Below are 20,037 nucleotides of genomic sequence, written 5' to 3' on the forward strand. Positions count from 1 at the left end.
AAATTATCATTTTATGTATAAAATTAAATCTACGATAAACAGTGATTCATTTAACTTAACATCTTTTTTAAAGTCATTATTGAAATTTTATTAGAAAATTATAATTGAACTAACTACCTACGTCGTAAGGCATTAATCATATTTTATTACCATAATAATTAATAAATAATTATCAACAATTTCACTTGTATCTAAACAAACTTCGAAGGTTTTGTACCTAAGCTTGTAAAAACATAAATGGTTTAATTTTTGTTTCAATTTATCGTTAATCGTTTACTAATTTCAATATTTTCATTGCCTATGGCGTTGCCTTTGGCAATGAAAATATTTGGAATAATTTTAACAGGCAATAAATATATTTATTACGTAAAAAGATCGCTACGAAACATTCGATAAGTAGGTATACGTATTTCGTTGTATTAAGTAATTACTTAAAAAATAGACCCCGATTCTAATTCTGTACTTAATAATGAATTCTGGAATCGTTGCATAGAAGCGAAGAGCAGTAAAAACTATTTTTGCCTATTACCTATTACGTATTGATCAGGATTCCCAGATTCGATCAAGCACTGGCTTTACAACTTATTTTAAAAATAATTTACGTATTTTAACTTCATTATTTTTTTTTGTTATAACAATTTAGAACCTCATGTCTAATTATACAGACGGCCGTATTATCGATGTACAATTATTATATAAGAAGTGTGCGTACGAATAAGGTAACATCAATAGTAAATTTACTTCTATAACTAAGCACTAATATGTTATCAAAGGGTAAGCTCAGGCAAAACAACCATTATTTCTATTTCCTACACTAAGCATGAAGCTATTTTATCAGGGTTGCTTAAAACTAATGGAGTTTATTAGGAAGAATTTGATTGGCATACAATACAAATTATTCCGTTACTTGATTACCCTTACGGCACAATTATCTCGTTATCATTGGGAAAGTGTGTTAAGCCCATAAGTATTTTATTTAATTCAAGGAAATAACTTGCACAATTTTGAAAAATATACATCCAAAAAGTCATTGTATTATGTAATCGATGTACCTATATCGATTACGTTCTTTGGAACCACCAAACAGCAAATTCGTAGTACTTTATGTCTCCAAAGTCATATCTTGAACCACGTCAAACTATTTTCGCATCGCTTCCCCTAAATCCAATAATATGGCACAGATTTTCTGTCGTCGTCATGTTTATGGATGATACCTGAATATTTATTCAGAAATAAATTGATCTTCACAGTTTGCCACTGTTTCCATATAGCGACGGACATTTCATTTAGAAGTGAAACAACAAAACCCAAACCGAACTCGAAACACAACGTCACTCAAACGACCGAATCACATTACTCATTTACTTCTTATACGTGGCATCGATCTTAAACCTCCTGCCACGTATGGAAAGCTGTCGTCAGTGTTCCTGCGGGGGCTCCGGGAAGTTGTCCGGGAGGGGCGGGAGCACGTTGGTCTCGAACTGGCCGTTGATGTTGCCCGGGGGAGAGTAGTTCGCCACCACTATAACTTTGCCGGCCCGAGAGCGAGCCTTGCCTACGCCGAAGAATCGTGTCGATACCCAAACCATTTGGGTAAAGTGACCTGGAAAACATGATTTTTTATAAATCTTGGGTTTTAGTAGGTACAGGGATGGTTCGTCTATTGGTTTATTTATAACCGCTTATGGAAAGACCTTGGTTTCTTTTTATTTTTGAATCAATAATATCCAAATGCGTAAAGCCCAATTTATAAAATTTTAATTACATGTTGATACCATCTTATCGCGTCATGTACCTACCTATTTTTGGGTATATTACCTGCATTAACATTAGCGTGTAAAACATCAGATTCTTTGAAGAAGTTGTACTGCCGAACCGCTGCGTACCAGTACGATGACACTTCTTGACCTGAAAGATATTTAATATCATAATATTTCAGTCGTAGAAAAGCTTAACAAGCAAGATACAACGCATAGGTACTACGATAAAATGAAATAACAAAACCTAAAACAGCTTAGTTGAATCACGAAATATAAATATTATTTTACCCGTGATGTCAGGTTGGATATCACTGACCGGGCGCTGGTAAAGATTCTGCCCAACATCGCGATCATTCCTGTAGTGGAACTTGTTGGTGTGAGCGAGGTGGTTTGCCCACGCCTGAGCATAGTCGCACAACTGAAAGATCAACGTTGAATTATAGTTATATATGACGTAACAAGGTGTTGAAGTTTGTGTTTGAAGTACGTTCAAATCCTTCTTGCAAGCTACGAGTAGAAGTTGCCATTAAAACGAGTTCTCGGTGACCTTTGTTCAAAATCCATTGCAATAAGAACAAATCTTCTGAGCGAAAAGTTTTGAAAGGTTAGAAGATACTCGAGCCACTTTAAAACTTTAAATCCAAACTTCTGAAGCTCACCTCTTCAAAACCCGGTCATTGTTGTGTAATAGATGCATTTGGCATGGCGAGCTCTGTGGGTAAATCATGGCTCTTTGAGACCAGTGTTTTATTGCATAGGTTCATGCCAAAATTTTCATCTGACCTTCAAGACTATGACATTTACATCACGATATTATTTTATGGTACCTATCACGTCAACTATTTTTTAATTGCAAGTAGGTACTTATTTGGAAGTCTAAGGAAAAAATAACGAATGAATTTCACACAGACACACTCACACAGTTAATTAAAATTAGTATTGAGGCTGTGGTTGGGTATTTATATTTAAAAAGAGTTCTGTCAGTTCAGTATTTAATTTAAAATAAATGGCATACCTCGGGTGCCATGTAGAGCTGTGGCGCGCTATGCCGCTGCCGGTAAACGTTGTGCCAGCAGAGGCACTCGGTGATGAAGTCGCTATCCTGCCACGCGGTGCGCACCTCGCTCCACTGCACCACCATGCTCACCGGCCTGGTCTTTAGCACCTGCGTTTCAATGCAATTCATAGAATAACCACATCGGGTATTGATTTCATGGAACTCTTACTGTGATATGTTATGTTATTTACTTCGAGACTGACCGTACCTATGTACACATAGGTTTGGTGTGGTAAGGGAGACATAAGTTTCCGAGGCGTTCCAGCTTAGTCCTCAGGGTAGCGCCGCATATTTGACCGACCTCAGGTACGAATCTCATCCTATCGGGGATTGATCACAGATGTCCATGGACTACTTACAATTAGGTGGAGTGCATGCTGATCTGCTACTACTACATTACATTAAAAGTGTAAAAATTATTTGTGATTCTACATTGTGCCCGCAAAGATCGACTTTTTAGTATTTGTTCACACTAGACATTGGCAAATTTCTGTTATAGACAGGCACAAATTTGGTGATTGTTAATAACTCAATCAGAAAGGTGTGATAATAAATAAATTAAAAAATATATTTCTTTCAAATAAGTTCTAACTTAATACATTTTGCCATTAAAATTAAATCAACCCTAACATAAATTCTAGATAGAATTGGGAATTGGGGCCGAATATCCAGCAGCAATAAGGCACGGTTTGGAAGTGCGCCAAATGGCTCGCTCGCCAAGATTTGCACCGATATTGCATTGGGGCCCGCACCGGCTGGCTACCGGCCATACATTGTAACATAAATTAGAGAAATTCTACATGATGCAGACATTAGTCGAAGAATTTTAAAAATCGCATCTTACTAAGAAATATTTACTTTCAATTTAAAGTTAAACTAGACAATGAGCGAGCTTTTTAACCGAGTCCAAAAAGTAAGAACGTACTAAGTTTGACGGAATCTTTTTTAGTACATTTAAGACTAATCAAGAGATTTAAATTTAATATTAAACTACTTCTATTATTACAAAATAATATAAAATAGAAATCTGTTTAGAAACATTTAAGTAACCTGAAAATCTGTTTTTTTCTGGGTCTTAAATATCAAATCCCGGCTGGTCAACCGATTTACTAAATAAAAAGTTATTGGCTTTTTAATATAAGTAAGTGATTTTATCTTAAATAGTCTGTGAAACCTATTCATAGCGATGTTTAAAACGTTCAAAACTTTAAGTTGGCTTCACTTAACCCATTATTTTTTTGTATAGAGCCAACGTACGCTGTCAAAGTGCGCTGGCCACAAAGTATGAATTCGAACAAAAGGTTTTTCATCAGCAATGAAAAATTAAAACCATAGAGCCGCAATGGATTCTATTCAGTGAGAACTTTTAAAAACACAGGCCTAAAGTAGCTATTGTGATAACTTTAATAATAAATAACATGGAATATGTGTGCACGGGCAAAGAAATATCTACACCAAGCGTGCTATTCAAAATATTTTATTCAAAGTTCATATTTTAGAGAATTATTTTTGATGTGTGACGTTTATAAGGTTTCGATGTGGAGAAAAAGCAGTGAAATTAAATCACATGAATATCATCTATTTTACAGTAGGGAATTCATCTCGGAATAGATCACATTATAGTTTAGTTACGAATTTTGAGAGCTTTTGAAAGAACTCTACAGTCTCTAATGTTCCCCACGATCGTTCCTTTTACCTTTAGGAAAACTAATCCTTCATTTCTAATAAGGACATAACTTAGAAATCACTTACCGGGAATCCAAATGGAACCCCCAGAAGACTATCACTCAGTTTGTAGTTCAAATTCGGATTAGATTCTAGAATTTTCCTTTAATCACTATATTTGGAATGTTTCTAGTGAAATATGTACATCTTAAACAAGTAATTAATTAAAAAAATCAAAAACCCGACTGCACCAAAAAGGCTGAAGTAGAATTTCCAAAAGCAGTGAAATAGGCATTTTATTATTTTTATCCAGAAAGCCACATACAAAGTTTCATAGTAGGTGTCTGCTTCAACAAAAAAAAGATGTTCAAACAATATTATCCTATTTATCCTCCTTGAACAACCCTTATCACTTAGGGGTAAAAAATATAGATAGTGGCCGATTCTCAGACCTACTGAATTAGGTGAAAATCGGTGAAGCCGTTTCGGAGGAGTACGGTAACTAACACGAGAATTTTATATATAAGATATATTATAATTTCCTCATAATTTCCTGTATTTTGACACCCTATTCGATAGGTTTGGTTAACTTTTTTTAAAACGTGTTACTACTCGTATTTCGCGAAAAAATCCACCATTTACGGTCTATAAAATATATAACTTCAGTAAATCAGAGTTTCGGTCATTATTTTACCTCGATAGAGGTAGAATTTCATTATTTTTATCTAACAAGCCTGATGCAAAATTTCATAGAGTTTGCTTCAAAATTGACGATTGTTCAAATGAACTTTAAACCCTTATTTTACCCTCTACGGGGTTGATTTTTCGGCAGGCGATAAATAAGTGCGTCCTTGTTCCTATCCAGAAGGCCAAATACAAAATTTTATAGTAGTTGCTTCAAAATTAAAGGATTTCAAAAAAACTGTTTTACCCTAGTTTACCCTCTTTAGGGTAGAATTTCCAAAAGGCCTTTCTTAGTACTTATTCGCGCTATATAGAGAACCTATGTGCAAAATTTCAGTGTAAGGTCCTTGGTTTAGGCAGGACGTTGCTTTCTGAAAAATGAAAAAGTCATTTAGTTAGTCAGTCAGTCAGTCACCTTGCTGTTTTATATATATACAAATATGTTTTTATAATCTCCGTTTAATTTCCTTTCATTTGATACCCTACTCGATAGGTTTGGTTAACTTTTTTTTTTAAATGTGTTACTATTTCGCGCCAAAAATCCGCCATTTTGTTTTTTTTTTACTAACACCTATCTAAGGACACTCGGGTCATTGAGACAAATATAATGACACCTTAACTGTTGAAATTCATCCAGCCGTTTGTTAGATCGGATCAAATAAAGAAAGACAAACATACAAGATACGCGCGAAAAACATAACCCTTCCTTGGCAGTCGGGTAAAAAATCTTCAACCATCTTTATGTACTGCTTTAATACCATGTCCAGCCTCATTTTTCATCTCTCGTAGTTTCATGATTACTCTACACTTTACTCCACACTTTTTCACACACATAATGCATTCGTGCATTTTTTCAGATTTTTTGCAACTAGAAAATTCTCGGTGGAAAGCGGAAAATCGTGTCGCCGTATTTTAAACCGCCTGCAGGCTGCAGTAGGTAGGTAGGTACGTTTTAACTTACGTAAGAGTTATGTCTTTTATAGGTACATCTTTCCACTAATGTATGACAAAAATGTATTAGGTACCTAAGTATTGTAATAAGTATTCAGCTATTAATTTAATTGCATTGCAACAGAATATATCTATGGATTTCATATTGAAACGTTCATAGCTCTATGGTATTCACAACTTGCAATTAAATTGTAAGCTTACTTCTTATACTTATACTTATTTATTTGGATTTGATGTTAATTCGTGTAATTATAACCTCATAGGTAAACGCCCGACTGATCTAAACTTTCATATTTTCTTTCTTTATTTTTTTAAATCACGTACAACTATGTTAAGGTGTGCATTATCAGTCACCTTAAAGTAATATAAAGATAATATATGTCCTCCGAAACTAAAAATCAGCAGCATTGATGTTATAAAGAAATACCACCAACGAATCGCGGTGATTTCTTCCACTTATGTGAGTATGCAATATAAACCACCTTAGTCAAAGTTTGATTTAAGTATATTGCATATACGCCTATAACATTACGACTGTATCAAAAGTACTTAATTCAAATTGAATACCTACCTACGATGTTTATCCAAAGAGCCGAAAACAAAGATGTTTCAAGGTTGCGTGTCGGTGGCGTCTTAGCGATAAATTTCAATAATGGCGGCCCGAGCCCCGCATAGACCCCATTTGCATTTCACATTCCGAACGAGTATGTTAGTTTCCAATCTACATATTTTACCTTTAATATTATAACGCTACCTACACTAATATGTACAATAAATTATATATATGTACTATGTACTTCTTAAATAATATGTATAATAAGAAATAGATTACGTTCCTCGCATGGCTATACGCAAATACGTACCTACGTGGTAATATTTTGTGTTTAAAATCTAGTGAAACTGTAGCAGCATTGCTGCCACGTCTATAATTGCCTTAAAGCTGCTGTATACCTATATATATTACATACAGTACTGTATAAGATAGATATGTAGACTTACTGACAGGAATCACTTATAAGTGAATTTACAAAACATAAATAATTGCAACACATCTAGCAAATAAAAATTCCAAGAAAATATTTATAGCAGCAAAATAACTAAGGGCCTCATTACTCTCATATTTCACACGTCAAAATAGCAAGTTTTTATGAAAGAACGAGCATGGCTGATGGCCCCCACTGAAAAAGTCAGGCTGAACTCCCCTCTAATTGGAACACGGCGAGAAATAAAAAGCTCTCATGAACTTTCACCTCAGTTCATGCCTGTTTTGTAGAGCGCTTTATTCTGAAAAGAAATCCTGAGTTATAGAGTCATTGTGTTTTGTCGAGTGCCTTCAAAGTCTGAAGGTTTAACGAATGTATGATTATAATCTTTTTAGAAGTGACAAATGAGCATGCAGTCAACTTGAAGGGATTTTTTTTTATAAAATAGAGGTGGCACAAACATGAAGTCCGTCTGAATGCAAATGGATACTACCGCCCATGGACATCTGAAATCGACGCTTAACATTGGCGTTATTATAAATATGTGTGGAACTGTGGAACCGAACCACAAAGGAGTCTAACTACCTCCAAAATTTTATCACTGATGCCCATAGACAAGTGAAACAGTAAGGTGAATCAAAATCTTACTCAAGTTCGAAAACAGATACGTTGCTGCCTCCGAGAACTTAGTTGGGACATCTCGTATATCTTCTTTATACTCAGAAATAAGTGTTCATCAGCTAACACGCTTTTCATGGTTTTTATTGACCCGAGTCATAGGTGACTCGCGTCAATTATATCGACGATTGACACTCGATGAGTTCTGCAATGTTCATCTGTAGTGCTATCCAATTAAATCTCGAAATAACAAAGCCCGTATAATTTTTCCGTTGAATATGCAGTCGTTTCAATTGACTCTTGATATTTGAAACGTGCCTATTATGTATGTACAATAATGTACATATACGAACATTTGCGTTTTCATAATTTAAATGCCAACCTGATGACCCATAGAGTAAAACCCAGAGCTCTAAAGTTCACAGAATGTGGGAGTAATTGAAAATATTAATATATTGTCGAAGTACTGTCATTGTATTCGCTGAGAGACGTGAGAACCCGAAATTACTAACGAAATGTCAATCATGTTAATCATAATCTTTAAAATATCGTAGTCTATAACGTCATAATTAGTTTCGACAGTTTTAAAATTAAGTACTTAATATACTACTTATTAACTACAAGGTCCTAACTAGAAGGTTATTTACCAAAGATGACTAAGGATAATAGAAATGAAGCAAAATGGAAAAATCATTCATGTATCTTATACAGATAGATCTAAATCGGTTTATCTCTACATTAAAAAGCCGTGTCACCCTACAGTTGTTGTTTAAAAGTGTACTTAAAACCACAGAGGCACAAGTTTAGTCGGGAGCTTTACGAGAACCATTAGCGTTAGTTGTTTTTGTTTCCTCATCAAGAAAAATAAACATCATTAAGCACTGAACAAACGTGAAGTTTTTTGCTCTCCGCGTTAGATACATTTAACTGGAGCACCGTTATGTAAATAGATGCTGCAACAAATCGACTATCTGTAAGAGCTTCGTTCCCTGGTTTTGCAGATAAGTTAATATTAGAATTTGAGGCTCATACCCATTAGTTTAGCACTTTACCACTACATATTGGATAATTCATCATGTTATTTGTGAATTTTGTCCTCTTGTAAAATTTACACACTATATAATGCCGATTATACACAATAAATATATAACATAAGTGGTAACCGTTTCCCATTTTCATCTATAATATCCAACAAAACAGGTGTATTTTATTCTAAATGCTGTAAAAATTGTACTTAAATATTGTAAACTAATCTAAGTGAGAGTGTGAGTCCACACAACAAGAGCTTTGATCTCTAACCTTTGAATTGAAATAATTGTCTGAATGATGCCAGAAAAGAATTTTCATTTCGCTTGAAGCATTTCCGCAATATTTTGTCCGATATCGGTATAGTTACTTAAGACACCGACCCGATAATATGGCACAAATAAAATATAAAAAAGGATAGTAAAAAGTAAGTGCCTATTTATTTTTCATATTCTTTGCAACGATATTAAATAGGTATCGTTGCTGTATCCCGCTTATGGCACATCGAATGATAATAGCGAACGATGTATGAATATATAAATTAAGGGTGTAGTTATGTATATACGTATGTATAACTCTATTACATCTCACTAACTTGCGTAATTTTAATATTTAACACAATGGATATTTTTTAAAAGCGGTACCTACATCTTTCAATTATTCGACTATGCCGACATCAACGCCTAATAATATCAATACTAAGACTACCAATACTAAGACTACCAGTTATACTTAGTAGTAAACGGATTGTAAAATTTCAACCGTCTTCCTAGTACAGTTTAACAGTTTGATCGAAAAATGCCGAAAAAATCCGATTTGTTGTATGGAGACCCCCTTTAATATTCAACTTTATTTTAGTATTTGTTGCAATAGTAAAAATTTCATGTGTCTATCCATTACGGTTCCGGAGATATAGCCCTGTGATAGACGGACAGACGGACAGACAGCGAAGTCTTAGTAATAGAGTTCCATTTTTACCCTTTGGGTAGGGAACTCTAAAAAGAAACAGAAGACATAATCACTCGCTTCTAAAAGCACTTTGCTTAGAGCAAGTGATGTGAACGCGGTTCATTGAATCACATCCGCAGCGACCGTACTCGAACAATGTACAATCTCTTTGTGTTGACCTCCAGAGACTTTCCGCTTTTATGTCTCGTCTTTCTTTTGATATCTATCTATGAATAAGAGCTTTCGCTATTTATAGAATGGCATAGGGCTGTCACCTGTCCCTGTAGTACCAGGACCAGAATAGGGCTACGGTATCCCCTACCTGTCGTAAGAGGCGACTAAAAGGGGCTTTCGGGGTTGCGGGCGGCAAGAGTGGGAGCTCAAACCGTCCAGCAAGCGACCCCGGGAAGGACAGCGGTTTTGTGTGGTCGCATATCGCTGTAATCACCAGGGGATGTGAGAGGAGCGTAAATTGCTCCCCCAGGGCAGAGCCCGATAGAAGGGCATCGCGTTAGGAGGACTCCGGTTGTGTTCCGTTGGAGATCCCGGGGTTCTCCACGAAACGCTGAGGACGGCCACCGGGGGGGTTTTAGTGCGGTAAAAATCCCACATAACACGGCGTCACTCCCAACCTTCAAAAGGTACCCTGGCGTCGGGTACCTTTTGAAGGTTTCCCCCTCGTCAACAAAAAAAAAAAAGAAGGGCTGTCACCTAGAAGTGTATACCAGACATTTATTTAATAGCAGTAGGTATTTTTTTCATCTTTTTCTACTGACGGATTCTAAGATTGCTCTTGGTGTTAAATAAATTTTTATCTATGGCATCCGTAACTAACTTATAACGGAACATTGCTTTTTAGATTAAGTTAATCCACGACCCGTAATAATTAAATCAAAATGCAGAAAATGCGTCATATCGTAACTTGTCTGTTTTACGACTGTTAAGCCAGAAAACAATAGTCTCTGACTAGGTATAAACCAGAATTAAGTGCGGCACCCTACTCGTTCTACAAGGATTCTTAATTTTTTTTTATCCAAGATGACGCCCTGTTTGATATTGTCCTGTCATGTCAGGCTAGGATGCAACGAATTTCAGGTTCGATAGCCGATTAAACAAACATTTAATAAATTAATCACGTTCATTGTATACCCGCAAATTATCCGCGCCACTTGTCAGTCCATTCTAATTCAGTTAACCTTGCTGTTATGCAAATTAGACAACCCTAGCGCACAAGGCAGTATCACGGTAACCCTCGCCTGCTATTTTTAAGCACGGGCGCTTACCTACGCGAATTGTTCACGGAAACGCCCCACGGTTCGCTCCGCTCGAGCTGCCGTGCATAAATCACGAAAGCCTTCATTTACGTGAAAGCTGGCATTGTGACATTTATGGTAAGCCCCAAGACGGTTTCCGACAAATCCCTAGCGCATAACGTTTAGTGGTTGTATAATATTTAGAAATTGATTTTAAATATCATACGATTTACTCGTACTAATTTAACATATTTTTTAAAGATAAGCTACTTTTCATGCGTTATGAAAAGGTATCTGATTAGTGTTTTTTTTTTAATGAAATCAAAATTGCGCATGCGTTACTTACTTAAATGCTTTCGTGTTTTGACATAAAATGAATTGAATTTGGATGAAATTACCAAGTTTATTATTACTTTCAAGTTCCTAATTATTAGTATTAAGTAGTAATTAAGTCTTCTGATAAAGAACAATCCAATAAAAGATCATTTGAGTTTATTGTGAATACCTAATTAACTACCTACATCGGAGAAATATCCAGTCTATTCACGATGGCATTAGTGGCCGAATTAAGATCTAATTTCGGGATAGAGTGGTTTGATGTCTTATCCGGCCATTGTTTATAGTAACGTAAAGAGATTCGTGCCAGAGATCGGATCTTATATTGCCCAACTACATTGTACATAATACATATTATACATACTTGTCTACTTTATAGTTAACAAATATACAATCTAAATAGGTACGCGGTAGATGTAGATAGTAGATAAAGGTAAGGGGAGATTTGTACTACATAAATAACTCCAACCTGAGTCTGATAACAAGGTCTTATCTTACAATCGTACTCGAGTCCCTATCGATAAAACAGCTGAGTACCTCCATTATCGACATAACAGCTGGGTTCCTTTAGCAGACAGACAAAGTACAAACGAATCTGACCTTTCAACTAATCAGATGTAAATGCGCCTCCCATTATATTCGCGTCGGGCGGAAGGGCTGGAATGGTTCGTAGGCAGAGATCCTAAGGTCACGCAGTATTTGGGCGGATCGGGTCAAGGGCGGCGCAACCTGTTTCCGGACCTGGCACGTTTTTTTTAAATGGCTAAGGAAGGTTTGCCAAAATGGTTATGAGTCATGAGATTTAAATTTTTAATCTTCATTGGAAGACTTTAGAAGTGGTACATAGAGTTAATCATCAGGTACTAAATTGCAATGAATAACGAGAAAAATGGGCGATATTACTTACTCGTTATCAGAGTTTACTGTTGTCCATCTCGTATTTAGAAATTAATCGTTGCATTGAAACACTGAGAGAATATTATCTACCTCTCTTTAGGGTAATCTCGGATCGTAATCCAAATTAATTGTATTATGATAAGTGCATACGAGAAATATTCAAAAAGGGTAAAAACCTCGTTAAACGTACGTTTTACTTTCTAACCTTATGAAGTATTGGCAATATGCGATTATGAACATTATATGACGGAAAATAAATGCCTTCATCATACTCGTGCACATCCATCATGTATTGACGGCAAGGCCGATAATACTTACTCAACCCCACATGCGCTGACTGTATATCTCGTTACAAGAGCGTTATTTGATCGATCATGGCCCAAGATTGAATCCTCTACAGATCTCATTACGTATCGTATACCCTACACGGTAGACATTTGTTTTTGTACGCTATATTATTTATAAGTACCTATAGTATAATATTCTATTTAGTTCATATAATTGAATATTAACATAATATAAACGATACAGAAAGTTTTTGTACTGTACAATTTCTGTTTACATTTACTAAACAACGCCTAAAAACTATAGGTACTAACTTATACTTACCTTACTTAACTTCATATAATTATTTATGATGATTTCACATTAGGAGAATATAGTTAAAGACTGTTTTCGTTAGAAAAAAACTGGGAGATATTACCAAGCTACGAGACTACGATTTAATTTGTAATTATGCAATATTTTTTTTATGTCATATTTTTTATTCCTTGTCTATCCTCTTTCTTCTCTGTAACAAATGCGAGTAGCTGACCTACGTACCACCAAGCTTCCGCGCGTTCTTGTAGGTCTACGAAAATGCTTCAATATCTTCGTGCTACGTGGTCTACGTGTCATGCTACGACGTGCTACGTGCTACATGCGCCCGCTAAATTATTCCATACTAGCTGACCCGGCAAACTTTGTACCGCCTCAAAATCTATTTATCAAATATATTTCATATAAAATATAGCCTATGTTATTCGTGAAAGAATTTTTAAAATCGGTCCAGTAGTTTTTGAACCTATTCATTACAACCAAACAAACAAACAAAGTTTTCCTCTTTATAATATTAGTATAGATTTTATAGACATACATTGCTTTGTATTACATAATAATATCAATTATTTGCGGATTTTGACACTTCTTTCTCAGAAAGCAAAAAATAGAATAAAATTACTAACAGTTTATCTACTGAGGAATGATGATTAAAGTATTTAGTATACCTATTAATTAAAAAAAGATTCCTTAACGCCAATGCAGTTAAAATTTTACAAATTGGTTTATTTAATGTTGTTATTACCAAAGCACTTAGCTAACTTTTTCCCTTTTACCGGTTCCAATTAACTATTGCAGCGTTGACACATTATGCAGTGACCATGGTAATAAAGTTTATACTTACTAATTACTACACATGTGGTACGTGGCACAAACTGCCTGATATGCAAAATAAGGTCGACGTTTGCGAGTAATTAAAATTCCACTTGTAACTATTAAAAATATGTTGCTGTTTTAATCGAGCGAATTAAAAAACTCAAACGGGCTTTTTAATATGTAGCTGTGTATTCTATTAAAATTTACAAAATATGTTAAGTACCAAAAGTAAACTCATACTTTTACGAGTAAATTTAATAATAAATATTAAAATCGCAGATGGAATCCGTAATTTATATCACTTTAATTGAGATAAGAATAAAACCCTAATGAAATTATGATATTAAAGGTAATATCTCTAGTTAAGTACATATGCACCTATAAGATATGAAAGCAGTAACATAGAAAGTATCATACAATTACTAAGTTTACACAGACTTAGGAGCTTCTAGCTATCAGTTTGGCTTACCTTTTGTAAAAGTTTAGGTCTATTGTCAAGTGGCTCGGTTTCGTTGTCGTGTTTCTTCAGTGCTTCGTTGTTGTTTCTGGAGGGATATCTGCAAGAATACAAATCTTTTATAGATTTTTACTTATGTTATAGAAATGTGAGTGAGTAGTCACGACTCTGATGAATAGCAATACCAGAACCTAGTACAATAATATTGGAGTAACAGATGAGCATGCAGTCCACCTGATGGTAAGTGGCCCGTGGATATCTCCAATCAACCACAGATAGGATTACATATTCCTACCTGGAGTCGGCCACAGGTGGGCTACCCTGAGGACTAAGCTGGAACGTCTCGGAAGAGTATATCTCCCTTACCATATCCTTCGACCCAGAACACAGCAGCGCTCAAACTTGCTGTGATGAGTCAGAAAGAAGGTGTGGTGGTGGTGCCACCGGAGTTGAACAACAAAGGGTTCTACCACCTTAAAATTTGTAGAGGACCAAGTATATTGCAATCGGCATTTCCGAATAAATGTTTCATATCATAATTGTATTGTATTTAATAGATTATTTTTATTGTAGTGACCTGCGTTGGTTTCTTGAAATAATTTTGTATACGAAAGGTAACATTTAATCACTAAGTATATATTTTTAAGTACAACGTTTGCATTCAATTATAAATCAAAATGATAAGTCGTAAAATCTAAATCTACTCGTACATATTTCAAGATAATAAAACATACTTAGCAAGAAAGAAACGTAAGAAGGGTTACGAAAATATCAACTATATAGCAAACATATTGACTCGATTTCGAAAATCGAGTTAGCCACAACTCGGACAAAATCGAATTGGGCCATGATAAATCGAGTTAATGATTCGTGCGCTCACATTTAGACACCTGGGACAAACCGAAAGCTCAGGGCTGCGATAAACGAACCATTTACAACAAAAACTGTCAAGAAAATCATGTTACTTGTAAAAATTGGATTCGTCTACTAAAACAAGGTAGGACTGCTAAGACTTACTTATCAAGAATGAATGTAACAAACTCGAAGAACAACCCCTATCACGAGGAGGATGTCTAATTGACCTCGTTTTTCATTTTAGATTGTGTTTTAGCCAGCATCTACATCCATCAAGAGATCTGATCAATAATATCATACTGCATTGTCATAGAAGTAACTTAAGCCTCCCAATGTACGAGTAAGTCCAATAATATATTCTAACATAGCAAGTTTAGTAAGTTACTTAAGGTCTTGTAATAGACACATTTACATAACCTCGTCTTCGTGTCATGTTGTGTTGTCGTGTTTAAATTTTAACTGTAGGTACACATTCCTACTTATAAATGTATTAAAATTTAAAATAACTTTAATAACCACAAAAACCATGAGCTGGTACATCACTAATTTCAACCCTCTCCACTTACGTGATTCAAAATAATAGCTACTGATGTCGAGATAGGCATTATTTTCAAGGCGTTGCGTGTCGCGGAACAAAAGAAGTGTTAATCGCTAATATTTATTGCCATGATTAGTTTACTGACATAAGTATTGTTGAAGGGCTCGAATAAATTCGCTAACATTACTGTATTACTTTTTATACCTACTTAGTAGGTAAAGTTACGAAGTAACAAGTTACAATTGTCGCTCGAACTACTTAAATGTTACGGAATAGTATCAAAGAACTTTAGGAACTACAGAATTATTAGAATTAACGCTTTGTTAGTAGTTACCTAGCATATTCCGATAGATGTGTTTTCGAGGCCACACTATAAGTTAGAATTCTGTTAGATTATATAAATTTCCTAGCTTACCAAAAAATAAACCAAAACAAATACTTACTTAAGTTTAAAATTTCAAATTTTCAAGACCAATGTTTCTATTTGTACGAGATTTAATCTTCCTCTTAAAAATTATAGCGTTTAATTTAAAGTGCCAGTAAGTATATTAAAACGACAGTGTTATACCTTTATTTAAGTACTTTATACAGCTACGTAATTAATTAAAGTTTGTAAGCAACTCAATAGAAACTTTTTTCCGTTTACATGTACAAAATTTCGGCAATTTTAATTAATAAGGTACTTAACCGCTGACCACAAATATACAGGTCTGTGGCGCTGACATACATAAATCTACACATGCTTTAAACATGGTTTTACTTAGGTATCGATAAAAATGTAAAAAGTAACATTTTAAAATTCTGAATAGGTACAGCAGCAGTTAACTAGAAGCACGCATGGTAAGATAAATCATATGTTTCAATCTTAATAAGTAATCAGAGAAATCAGGGTTACTAACGCATCTTTGAGGTTTAATTTGTGGTCTTCGGGGCTGTTATCCAGGATCGTAGCTGCCCATTAGTGTGATTGTATGCCAGTTTACTGCCCTTCTCTAAAGCTATTTGTGAATAAAACTTATCTTAAATTGAAGAACTAATCTTACCTATCAGGGTTGAGGAGTGCTGGAGCAACCTTCTTCCTGAGGTTGGCGAGCGCTGTCAACTCCTCGCGCTTCCGCGACGGCGGCGGAGCCCCGCACAGCGTCAGCAGCGGCGTAGGCGCTGGCTGGGCTGACCTGGCCAGCAACCTGAGTGGTATAAATAAAAGGATAATTGTCTAGTTGTGTATTTCTTTGATCATTCACAAAACATCACCGCACTGACGTCGACCTAGTTAATGTGTCGTAATCTTCGATCACTAGTTCTTATAAGTGATCGAAGGTCGTAATAGAAAAAAAATATATTTTTGACATTTGAAAGATAGTGACTTTTCAGCAGGCTCAGAGTAATGTTCTACAAATTGGAACACATTAAAATTAATATGACGCGTCCTAACCTGAATCTAATTAAGTATAGAGATTAATTATTTGTAACCGATCTCTATAATTAGATTCACAACAATGTAGGTACAGAACCAATACACAAAATGCGTGCCTGCGAGTTTCCTGCTAAATCTATCCACTATGGTATTATTTGGAAGAAAATTAGTAAACGTTTCATATCAAAAGGATTTCATGTTATACTTTTAACACAACTTGAGACCTATTACAAAAAATATATAAGTAGTTTGAACGGGATGAAATTTCAATTTGGATATCATACCCCAAAAAGAGCGTGTTACTTTTTATCTTAACGATTAAGTAGTTAGTATAGGAATTCACGAAGTTTGTAAGTGGTAAATATTCTAAATGATACAAAATCTATTTACTTACTTAATTTCTGAATATATTGTACCTACCAAATAATACTGTTTTACTATAAGTATGTGGGTAAATTGATACCTTAAAGATTTTCGACATTTAAACACATAGTTTTTATTTTGTGGAGATGAGAACATTTTACGAAGATATAACCATATCTTCGTAAAATGTAATCTGTGTTAGTAAACATAACTGATAAATCCATAAGGTTTACTTATTCTCTAGAGAGCAATATAATTGGTATAAATCACGGCATAGTTTAAGTAATGTAGAAAAATATTACGTTACTGCATCATAAAAATATTTACTTAGGCACGTTGGTAAATAAAACATTTAATTACTTACAATTCATATAATTTCAATAAAACGACCGTTTAAGGACCATAAAAATAAAATACTTAATGTTATTCATTCATTTTAAGCCCTAAAGTCTGTTTATTTAGTTACTATTCACCTTTTATTTATTAGTCTTGTAACGAAACTGAAATTTAATGCTCACCTGAAAGCTCTACAATTTACAAAGCCTTTGTTTAGATATTGAGCTAACGCTACGGAAACGACGTGTTAACGTTTTATTAAAAACGATTTAATGTTAATCTATTGTTATTATTATCAAAAATAGACGTCCATATATCGTTAAAAAATAAAATTGGCGATAATTAACGTGAGATAAAGAAGACAGTACCGTTTGGAGGCCGGCGTTCTCTTCGACAGCAGCGTGTAGTCGTACAAATGTGAGCTCGAAGGGTTGTTGTTGAAGACCGGGGTCGGCGGATAGTAAGCTTCATCCTCCCTGTAATTGTTGTTGACCAGCACAGATTTGAGCGGTAGTAACTCGACGTTGTCGTCGGCACGTCGATCGCGTGGAGCGGTCATCGCGCGCGTGACATCGTGCGCTGCCGCTGGCGGCTTGCAGCCTACTGAAGTACTGAAAGATGTGGCCTTGAAAATGCTGCAGTATAGGGCCGGGAAACGGGAAAACGGAGATGAAAATACGATACATTAAAGTTTAAGTACGTGCTCGTATCATAAGGTCGTAAGTAACGTCTTTGTTATCATGTATACGATCGCTTTGGTCGATTGAATGAGAAAAATAATTATGACTTGCAAGAGTTATTATTTTTAGAATATCTGGCAAATTCTTTATTACTTACTTACGTTAAGAATTAATATATGTTATTAACGAGTATAGGTATCTTTAACTTATTTATTATAAGTAAGTATTATCTAATTTTAACTATTAACATTGTAGTAAATTGGCATGTTTATATATGCATGAAAAATACAACTTTGTAAACCTTTAATTCTAGGGGTGTTGAATGTGTCCCTAGAATTGATCAATATAAAGTAATACCTAATATATTTAAGTCTGCCTTTACAGACGTAACTTAAGAAATCCAAAAATTGTCTAATAAATCGTTTCTCTTTTAGTAGCACTAAATTCTTATTAAAATCTTAGTCAGAACTTTACAATTGTTAATCAGTGCGAACGTTGAACCTTAATTGCTTTGTGTAAAAATTCTAAGAGAGTTCTCTGAAATCGCTGTAACATCACTATAGTCCGGGATCAGTCCGGGCTACGGCCCCGGGGCGCGCATGCGCGGGCTGCGCGCCGGCCACCGCCTGCCGCGGCCCATTCATAACTAATAGTGGTGCAACTGTCGCACTGCTTACACAAAGGATTGCTGAACTTTACAGTCTGCTTCTCTCTTTTTTTGTCATGTAGGAGTAGCAAACGAGCATTCAGTCCACCTGATGGTAAGTGGGTCCTGCCGCCTATGGACATCTGTAATCAACCCCAGAAAGAATCAGAATCCCACCGGAAATTGGCCACAGATACGCCACTGAAAACTAAGCTGGAATGCCTCGGAAACGTATGTATGTCTCCCTTACCAAAAACGCAGCGCTTAATGCTGCTGTTATTAGGTAAAAATAGGTGTGACAGTGGTGCCGCCGAAATCGTACTACTGAGGGTTCTACCACCTTGAAAACCTACTACAAACTCTTTTTTATAATTTTGAAGTGACAAACGAACTGTGGCCTTCTTCCACAATTTTTACGAATTCAACGACACCACGTATTTTTGTCTCAATAAAATCCGTCAAGCCTTCTGGACTGTAGAGCGTGCCAAAGAATGAGATTTCCGTAATACGTATATGTACACATACAATCACGCTCGAAACACATTACCCTCTGCAGTGGGGTAAAGAAGAACAATATAAACTTTCGGCATAAGAACTTTCATAATTAATTTCAAACGTTTTAAATCACTACGCTGGCAGTTTAGTGATTTCCTTCCCTCAAATTAGTCCGCTAGAGATCATATATCATATGTCTATTCTATTAAAATTATTATACGTTACTGTACAAGCCCAAACTACGATTAATCCCAATATTTAACTCATAACGGCAAAAGTCCGAAACAATCAGCGATCATTATTTATTTCAAAGTGTTACATCGTTCATTGGATATAATATCTTGGATATGAGTTTATAGATACGGTAATTAATAAAAAATAGACACACTTGGACATTTTCCGCCAAAGTCTCGTATTGAACATAATGTATGTCAGCTATTGAGTATAATAAGAAAAAGACAATATTACTATTATCTATACACATTGCAAGTTTTAACTACTAAATTTACGTTATTCTTAAAATCTGCATTATATAAATTTGATCTATACTGTATAGAATGTGAAATACATAATATAGGGTGGCGCAAAATTAATCACCCTATTTTGTTTTTGAATAACTTTTATTCTGAATAAAAAAAGTGATTTTGAGTAATTGAATA

The 20,037-nt window shown here is 35.1% G+C and overlaps 1 protein-coding gene across 1 annotated transcript; it reads right to left on the bottom strand.

The window, feature by feature from the left end:
- Positions 1-1,139: 1,139 nt before the first annotated feature.
- Positions 1,140-18,277, bottom strand: LOC140747118 (uncharacterized). Its single transcript, XM_073079371.1, has 7 exons — positions 17,926-18,277; positions 16,485-16,628; positions 14,061-14,148; positions 2,776-2,925; positions 2,049-2,178; positions 1,819-1,908; positions 1,140-1,603 (listed from the first exon to the last, which is right to left on the bottom strand). Exons 1-7 carry the CDS (start codon positions 18,114-18,116, stop codon positions 1,419-1,421), a joined length of 978 nt encoding a protein of 325 aa, XP_072935472.1. The 5' UTR covers positions 18,117-18,277; the 3' UTR covers positions 1,140-1,418.
- Positions 18,278-20,037: the final 1,760 nt, after the last annotated feature.

This window comes from Epargyreus clarus, unplaced genomic scaffold (assembly GCF_041222505.1).
Source record: "Epargyreus clarus isolate Ecla_fem2 unplaced genomic scaffold, WU_Ecla_fem_2.2 ptg000014l, whole genome shotgun sequence".
Lineage (NCBI taxonomy): Eukaryota > Metazoa > Arthropoda > Insecta > Lepidoptera > Hesperiidae > Epargyreus > Epargyreus clarus.